This window comes from Camellia sinensis, chromosome 10 (genome assembly GCF_055761805.1).
Source record: "Camellia sinensis isolate YWXY chromosome 10, ASM5576180v1, whole genome shotgun sequence".
In the NCBI taxonomy this organism is placed as follows: domain Eukaryota; kingdom Viridiplantae; phylum Streptophyta; class Magnoliopsida; order Ericales; family Theaceae; genus Camellia; species Camellia sinensis.
In genome coordinates this window covers 12,025,145-12,034,815 of record NC_138970.1, presented here as the reverse complement: position 1 = coordinate 12,034,815, position 9,671 = coordinate 12,025,145, and the positions used below count along the sequence as shown (strand labels likewise).

Genomic DNA, 9,671 nt, shown 5'->3' with positions numbered 1-9,671 from the left:
TCAACTTTCTTTGATATTCAATCTACCAAAAATAAAAATAAAAAATAAACAAAAATAACAATAATAAAAAAACTTATATAAATTTATTTTCTCATAGCTCTCAATACAATCTTAAAATTTTGCCAAGTCCATGTCTCCAACTCCATAGCTCTCCAACATTTATTCTAACAGTTTATTATTATTTCCTAACCTTACACATCTCCAATATTTGTTATTCATTTTAAAGTTTTCCAACCTTTTGACTCTTTACCAAAATAACATTTTATTGATTTGTCTCCTCATCAAAATAATAATAATAATAAAATAACAAATAAATAATAATAAATAAATAAATAAATAAATTTAAAATTAAATTTTTTTTGTATATTATACGTGGCTCACCTCCTTTAAGACTATCCAACATTTTTTTTTATCATAACCCATACCTTTTATATATATATATATATATATATATATCTATATCAACATATATTAATATATAAAATTCAACTAAGCAACACACATACCTTTCAAGCCCACGGAAGCCCCAATCGCGACAAGCTTCGGAAGTGTTCACGGCCCTTCTTGCTTCCCCTTCCTGGTTCGATTACTCCTCTCAAGCTCCACCAATAGCAATAACCCTTACAAACCCAACTCCACCGAATCAAACAGATCAAAACCCCAGCCCTTCTCTGTCAACGACCCACGAATAGATTCCTCAATCAAGACCCAAACCTATTCGCGATCAGCAAGAACCCAACCTGAGCAGCCAACCCAGAATCAGAACTCAACATCTAACCTCCCAACCAATTACTTCGCAGCACCCCTGCGGCTCACCTAACGGCGACTTCCGCGACTTGCAGCACTTTTCTTCCCTCATTTCTCTCTCTGCCCGACTCGTCTCTCTTCCCGTTCGCGACTTCGAAGTTCGATTCACCACCTTAAAGCCAACAATACAAAAATCTAGCCCCTCACAATTCGATCCCGTAACAACAGTGTGAGAAAAGCCGTGATGCCTTTGTAACACACAGGCGCTATCGGGTCTCACTTTGGAGCTCGTCGGCGGCAACCCTTTTCCTCTTTCGTAGCTGTCAACCTTCCTATGCCAACTGTATTCTGGATTTTCTAGTTTTTCCCTCTAAGTTGAATTCAAGGTTTTTAGAAAGAGAACAGAAAAGTCTACCCAATCACAAACTTGGCAAGCCCCCCCTTAATGGTACAAGAAACCCAGCTACGGGTAACCAAGTCCATAACACACCCTTCTGTACAATGGGTAAAAAGAACAAACAGAGATCCTGATTCAAATATATATATATATATATATCTGTATATCTGTACATATATAGAGTCCTTATTTCCATAAAACGGCAAGCTCACTTTTGGAATGGTTCGAACAAGTTCAAGTTCTACCAGAATATACACAAAACTTTTACGTGGCAACAATGCAATATTTAAGCAAACAAACTTCAAAAAAAAATAAAATAAATAAAATAAAATAAAAAAGAGTTTGTATACACGCATACTAAGGTTGTACATTCCCAAGGAAAATCCTTAAACCAATCAAAAAATTCTCTTTGCCTGTTACAAACATTAAAAAAAATAGACTGCAACAACCTTAGACTCTCCAAAAAGCTATTACACGCTACCATGGCAACTCCCATCAGTAGCCTTTAATGGTCTACTCTAAAGCTATAACTCCAATTGATGAGTTGTCCTCTCCATAGATCACTCTTTCCCAACAAAAGTTGCAAAAGTCAGTAAGTCCACCCCCCTTTTCCGATGCAACCCCGTCTTTATAAGAGCACAAATGCAGGACAACAACACACAAAAAAAAAAAAAAACCGCAAGCAAATTCATATTTCACTTGCCAAACTTCAACAACCCATTCTCTCTAAATGGCTTCCCGAAAAGAGGGGCACCGAGATAACACCGTTTGGCGGCTGGTGAACAAGGCTCCAAACCCTAGAGGTCCAAGCTATAGAGCTTTAAGCTCCAACTCTAGAGCTTCAAGCTCCACTCCTACTCACCGCCGTCGTCCTGTGTGTGAATTCTTTCGAAAGATGCTCTCCATGCCTCCATGGCAATTCCAAGATTAGCTATTCGAATCCCCTTGGATCCAACACCCAATATCTGCTCATACAGTCTTAGAGGTGCCGAAAGAATTCTAGGATAAAATAAGAGGATGGTACAAGGCACTAACCATTCCAAAACTTTACACAATACCGCTGTCCCATACTTGGTTTTTGCTAAACTAAGAAATCAACCTTACTCTCCAGGGATCCACCTGCCAGGCAAATCAGGTGTTAGTCCCACACTTCGAGAGGATCCGCATCAACATCCTCTCGCAAAGGCCGACAGAGAGAGATCTAGACCACCACATCTCCATCATGTCAGCACCATTGGAAAACCCAAATGAAGATTTGGGACTTGGGTGGGACATAGAGAGCTTTGCAGATCTCAACATAGGAGAAGAGAGCGTTTCCCGCAGTGCTCAGCCAAACATCCCCTACAACATTCCGCTTAACATCCTCTTCTTCAACACTGAGGGCATCGCTCGCCCTAACTTCCTCCAACACTACATGCACCTACATTCTAGCAGACGCTTCCACCTCGTCATCATCACGAACACAAAAAAAGAAGGAAGCAAGGCCCAGTTCATGAGCCAAATCATGGGCTTTCATAACACCAAGACCATTGCCCTCCCTTCTAGCGGCATGGAAAGGGTGAGAGGCGGAATCTGGTGCCTATGGAACAAAGCTGAAATCTCCTGTGAAATGGTGGGAATTCCCCGGAATCAAGCCATCGCCCAACAAGCCCATATCTTTATCCGGCCGGCTCGCGCCGGATGAAATTTAAAATGTAAACTCTCCATGAGCAATCCAAATGCCCCCATTATATCAAAAGCCTAATTTTAGACGACTCTATCTGAATACTTGTCTGCATGAGTTAATATTTTTCAAAACTTTTTAACATAGTCATGTACAAATACTCTCATCAGCTATAAGAGCATCTGTACAGGGGGGCATTATTGTGGATACTTGTATCAAGCTCAATACGTGGCAAGCCCTACAAGTGCCACATCACCAAAACCCCACCTACGTGGCAGACCAATAAGGCACCACGTCTGGCATGTCGTATGTTTGATACATGGCGAGCCCTATGGGCGCCATGTGCCAAGGCAACCAAAACTATATGCTTAGCCTAAGCGGGAGCGTATATACAAGCCCAAATATATCTAGATATGAAGAGCCCTGCAACAGGCAGCACCATGGCCCCACAAGGCCCATGGTCCTTCATACCTCGCTCCAAGGCCAAACAACAATACAATCAGCCCCCGGCTCACTTGGACTTGGATTAATAAACAATGGCTCTCCTAAACATTGAGATAGGCCTGCGGCCCATTCTCCTACTTGATCGCTCAGAAGCGAGCCCCTCTCTTAAACATTGAGATAAGCCCGCGGCCCATTCTCCTACTTGGTCACTTGGAAGTGAGCCCTTGGCTCTCTTAAACACTAAGGTGGGCCCTGGCCTATTTATCTACTTGGATGCCTGGGTTGGAAGCAGGACCCAGACACTACTGCTCGGGATCATCAGAGGATACTGGACTGGCGGCTGAGGTCATGGGATCGTCGAGATGGTTGTCTTCTTGCTAAGACAACTCCATATCGACCAGGCTTGGAGAAGAGGCAACAATGACCTTACGTTCATGTCATCCGATGCATATACGAAACGTTACTTTCTGCCTGCCATGAAATGTTGCTCTCCGCCTGCCGGCAACCCACAGACGGCAGAAAGGCTTATATCACTTCTGGCAGAGTTGAGGAGAATGAGCCACCTGTCCAACAGTTCGTGTAGACTCCAATACTTCTGTGGCCTATATAACGTATCGTATATGCAGCGAGACACAACAACAACAATACAACCGAGCCTCATGTTTAAACACCCTCTTTCACTTTACATTAGTGTTCAAGGTCTATCACTGCCAACCTCTCCCTCTCCAAGCTTACCTTGATCTCCTCCTCTCCACCTCCAGTGATCCCAAGCCATTGAAGTGTCTGCCATCTTTCCGGACTACCTCTAACCACACCTCTCACCCACAAGGATCCAATGAAAAGGTTTTGACTAAATTTTTCTTTATTTATTTATTTATTTACCTGACAATGCATGCTAAGTTTCTCCTTCTATCCAATGTGAAACCCTTTACTCATTCACACGTGTTCTAACAGAAACAAAATAGTCAGTAATTTTTCAAGTTTGAATAGAGATTATAAAATAGTAAATTTCAAAAAAAAATAAAAATAATAATAATAATAAGAGTAAAGCAAGCCAAGACATGGGAATAAGATATGCATGTAGTGATCAAAGTGGAGATGTGGGGTACTGTTTCTACATGCCACACAAGCCTTACTTTGATTAGTTTATTGATCACCAAAATTGATCAATTAATGAGTCCAGTTATTGGATGCTATTTAGAAGTGGATCAACCATTAGGCTACTTAACGTATTACCTAAGGTCCTTAAAAAAATATTTAAAAAATCTTATTCTTGAACGTCTCATTCTTCAAAAATTTATGATAATGTTTTTAAACAGCGAGACCCATAAACCACTCACACTGGGCAATTGCTGACCAGGTGAGTGCCATGGCACCCATAACAATGCTTATCCTAGTAAAAAAAAAAAAGGCACCTACGAGATAATTCATATCCCACACTAGTTTTTATTGATTTTGTTAGATCATAGTTAGTTAAAGCATCTAATAAAGCATGTAAAAACAAGGGTTCACCCATTATTATGTACCATATAGTATTTATAATAAAGATCAAAATTAATGATTACCCTTCTAGAAAAAATGATCAGAATTAATGCTTAGTTCGGAGAAGACGTTCAATGGTGTTTGAATGGATGATCTCTTTTTATGACTGATCCTCCATATGTAGTGGTCCTAAAACTATCTTACATATTCCTAAAGTTGGAATGACCCTATGATCATTAGGGCACGGCTCATCTCCAGATCACATTTGAATTGGAGGGTGTTGTCCGAACATGTGGGGCCACTATTAGAACCATTTCATTTTGCAAGGCCTTGTGTGTATATAAAAAAAGTTGAGTCGATTCGATAATCGTAACCTCTTTATTTTAACACATTTGTCTCCAATCATTTCCATGTTATATGTTTTGATCATCCAATGCAATGCAGGCCATGAAGAACACACGGATTCTATTTCGATGATTCAATCCGTTGATTGCAAACAGTAATTATATAACAATAATAATGAAAAACAAAAAAAAGTTCAGAAAAGCATCCCACAAGAACACTCTACATATATATATCTCTCAAGATAACATACACACACACACACACACACACAAAAAAAAAAAAAAAAAAAAAAAAAACATTAACAGCAGAATCCTGAATGCAACTAAGGCCAAGACTAACTAGTAGCTCCTGTTGAAACAGCATGAAATCTGCAACTATGGTTAAGGACTTCTGACGGAGATGGCAGCTTCCTCATTCATCGGTTGATTTTCCATCGAACACTTGTGACTTCATGCTTTGTGGTTCTCCTAGTGATCTGAAATTAGTGATTTCATATCCATTACAAGTAGTGAAACAATGTCAAGAAGCCATCAAAAGAAAAATAGAACAAACAGATATGCAATGCTTTGAAGAAATTGAGTCACCTGGGATAAAAACTTGTAGCCTTCAATTTATTGAAGCCTCTTAAGGCCTCTAAGGTCCTCCCACCCCGACAAGTTAAGATCCGGACAATTACTAATCTCAAGGTTCCTCAATTTGGGTAGGTTCTTGATGGTACTTGGCAGAGAGGTCAAATTGAGACACTCTGCGATGCTCACTATTTTGAGCGCACCAAGGAGTTGCATCCCATCAGGCAAAGATTTAAGGTTTCCACATCCTGCAATCCGAAATGATCGAAGAGAGGTCAAGCATCGGATTTGTTTCTCTGACAAACAACTTTGTTGTGTGGTCAAGTATAAATGCCTGAGACTGATCAAATTCCCTATATTTTTGGACAACTCCCGAATTTTCACACAATACCAGATACGCAAAGTTTGTAAATTATACAGTTGGCAAATGGCATTTGGGAGTGTCTCAATATTTGCATTCCCACTGAGGTCAAAAAATCTCAGATGTTTCAAATTGCCAATAGAATGTGGCAACTTTTGAAAACATGAGTCACTCAAATCAAGCACGCGAAGATACTTGAAACTTGAGATGTCTCTGTCAACCAAGTCTTTGTCACTGGCTCCCACTCCTTGAAATGGATAGAAAAGAGTGAACAATGACTTTCTGACCCTTTCCTCTGAACAATTAGAATCACTGAGCGAAATGGATATAGAACCATGATTTACAGTACTTAAGCCTTCTTCATTCATCATAAACACTGCAAGATCATGAATGATCTCAGGCATTCTACACATATTTAATAAATTTTCATGTTGTTCAATCTTTTCCAAGAAAAATATGGAACATAATTGATTCACATAATCAATGCCAGAATCTTCCAACTCATGATTTATGCCAGATGATTGAATGAGCCCCCGTGCCATCCACAATTGCATCAATTTATCAATTTTGATTTCATAATTTTTTGGAAAAATTGAACAATATGTGAAACAACATTTCAAGTCAGCAGGTAGTGGGTTATACCTAAATCTTAACATTGGCAAAATGTCGTGTTTGTTGTTTTGCACCAATTCCCATAGTTCTTTGTCTTTCAAACACAACCATTCATTTTCATCGGTCTTCATAAACAGTAAGTTGCCCAAAGTCTTTGCTGCAAGAGGATATCTGTGGCACTTTTTCACAATTTCTTTCTCAATTTCTGAGAGGTTTACATGCTGCTCTTGCTCCCCATCTTTTTTGCGACCTGCCCATTTCAAAAGCAATTTATGGCAATCTTCATCAAAAAGACGCTCTAAATTGTACGTGGGGACTGTACCCACAGTGGAAGCAACCGACTTGTAACGTGCAGTCACTATGATCTTACTTCCATTGGCACCAATTGTCAAAAACTTCAAGAACTTAACCCAATCTCGGTTATCACAATTACATAAATCATCCAAGACAAGTAAAAACCTCTTAGCATGCAGTTTTTCTAGGAGGATTGTCCATATCTGATCCCAACAGATGTCAGCACAAGGGGAGTCAGTTATGCAGTCAATAATTTTGTGCATCACATGTTTAACATTAAAATCTTGCTCTACTTTCACCCAAATCCTCAATTTAAAATGACTTGATACCTTGTCATAATTGTACAGCAATTTAACTAGAGCGGTCTTACCAAGACCTCCAATGCCAACAATGGGGATGACAGAGATGTTGTCATCAACACTAGGGGTCATTAAAAGTTCTAAAATCTTTTTTAGTCCCTTCCAATGAATTCTGACTCAGTTACATTGGAGGAGAGTGATGTGCTGGCTGCGTTATGATGAGTTTGTGTATCCTCTGTTGCTTTTGTGATGATGGGATGAAACTTAGTCCTATCATCTGCGATCATATCTAATCTCTTTCTGATCTTTTCAATTTTACAACTCATCCTATATTTAAATCGAAAACCGGGTGAGTGTGAGCATGAAAAGAGTTTGCATACCAGTTTCTGCATTCCATTGCTCCTATTATTATTTGACACTTGGTGGCGTCGCAAAGCTTCATACTGGAATTCATCGAGCACGTTGTCTGCTTCGTAGAAAGCAGCTTGGAGTCTCTGATACCATACATCTTTCACAATGGAGTAATACTCCAGATCATAGATAGTCTCAGCTGCTGAAAGCACTGCCTTGATGGTGGACATGGTGCCCTCAAGTGTTTTCAGCTCCTCCTCAAGTCCCCATGTCGGGCCAACTTCCTGGAGAGCAAGTAAGCCTATCTTCTCTAGAACTCTACTTGCAAAGTTGAAAATAACTGTTTCAGTCATTTCTTCTTGATCAAGAAGATAAAGAAAGAAAGAAAGAAAAAAGTAGTAGTTATGGAAAGAGGGTGTTGCTGAGAAAGAACTCAGTCCTCTTGCTTTACTCATTTCAATGTCCATTGAGTATTTACTTAGACAAGGTGCCATTCAAAGCTGCTTTTTTTGCTTTTATTTTTTATTTTTTTGGAATCAGAACTCTCTGCTAAAGATGTTGAGATAATTCAACGGTTCATATTTAAAGTTAAAAGTACAAGGAAATAGTTTTGGAATGTAGAGTTTAAAATTGATAGTATTATTTTAATATATATTTTGTTTTAATCTTAGACTTGAACCATTAAATTATATCTTCAGCTAACATGTTTTCACTATAATAAAAATCAAATAAGATCATTAAAACAAAAGGAGGAAGAAGAAGAACAATAGCTGAGGATTCAAGTCCTTTCTAAGAAGTAAGAAAGATGCAATCATCTGTTACATCAAATTCTTTCACCACATATATATTTTAGCTAAAAAAAAATTAAAGAAATCACTTTGCAAATCAACCCTAAATAATTACCAAGAACAAAATAATCTTTTTTTTTTTTTGAGCAAAATGTTTAGTTTGATTTTCAAAATCTATTTTTCTTTTAAATTAAAGATTAATTTCAACGTTTTCACTTTTATATAATTTTATCTTTTTGAAAAGTAAAAATAAATTTTTAGTTTTTAATATTTATTTTTGTTAAACTATTTTCTATCTTTGAGAGGTTTTTTTTTTTTTTTTTTATAAGTACTATTTTTAAGAGTTAATTGCACTAACCCTCATCTATTAACAAATATCACTATACCTCCTTTATCTATAAACTTGTATATATTAACAATATGAAAACAATCCTGTTACGTAACTCGAAAAAAAGGAGCTAATGATCCGAATTTTATTTTTATTTTTTTCATTTTCCCTTCCCCTTCTTTCTTCCTCTTCTTCCGTCCCTCTCTCTTTTTCCTTCCTTTCCTCCCTCTGTTCTTTTCAACAGATCTGAACTTAAGATCAAAATCAATTTTCTTTTTTCTTTTTCCTTCCCCCTATCTTCTTCCTTCCCCCTCTTTTTTTCCTTCCTCTTCTTCTTCAAAATCAAAATCAAAACCCAAAATCAAAATCAAAACCAAACTCAAAAAATCAAAATCAAAAGAGCCACAGCTAGCGCTCTCTCTCTCTCTCTACTCAAACCCAATGAAGAAGAAGAGATCAAAAAAGAAAAAAAAAAGTTGGCCGGCCGGTATTTTTTTTGGCCGGCCGAATGATTTTATGACTGGCCGGCTATGTCCATACAAATCTTGTTTGTTTGCATTCCCATTTTCATCATTTCCTTAGTAGATAAAGAAAAGAGTTATTAATTTCATCATTCCTAGTTTGATTTTGTATTGTTGTCACTAGTACAATTTAATTTCATCATAATTACTATTCAACAAAGCACAGTTTGCAAAATAACTCACAAAAACCACCCCCCAAAAAAAAAAAATTTAAAATAACCACAGCCGAAGATATCAAAATTAAAATCAAAATAAAAACAGCCACAACCGAAGATCAAGCTTTGGCCTCTTGGTCCATAGCGGTGGTTTGTGATTCAACCAAAGATCAAGCTTCAGCCTCTTCAACCATGACGATGGGTTAGGTTGTGATTCAACCAAAGATCAAGCTTCGACTTCTCCAATCCTTCCTCCTCTCTTTCTCTCGCCCTCTCTGTGTGTGTGTTTCTCTCTCTCTCTCAAACCAGTTTCAA

General features: G+C 38.1%; 1 protein-coding gene across 5 annotated transcripts; it reads right to left on the bottom strand.

Annotated features, from left to right (window-relative positions):
* Positions 1–5,219: 5,219 nt before the first annotated feature.
* On the bottom strand, positions 5,220–9,410 carry LOC145801491 (putative disease resistance protein RGA3). 5 transcript variants are annotated; one of them, XM_082893191.1, is made up of 4 exons: positions 7,594–9,410; positions 6,651–6,870; positions 5,663–5,895; positions 5,220–5,553 (listed from the first exon to the last, which is right to left on the bottom strand). In XM_082893191.1, the coding sequence occupies exons 1-2, from the start codon at positions 8,056–8,058 to the stop codon at positions 6,835–6,837; spliced, it is 501 nt and encodes a 166-aa protein (XP_082749317.1). In that variant the 5' UTR covers positions 8,059–9,410; the 3' UTR covers positions 5,220–5,553; positions 5,663–5,895; positions 6,651–6,834. The 5 variants fall into 5 exon arrangements, with proteins under 5 accessions (XP_082749317.1, XP_082749316.1, XP_082749314.1 ...); XM_082893190.1 differs by having other exon boundaries at positions 5,663–6,384; positions 7,594–8,350; XM_082893188.1 differs by having other exon boundaries at positions 5,663–6,384; positions 6,651–9,156.
* Positions 9,411–9,671: the final 261 nt, after the last annotated feature.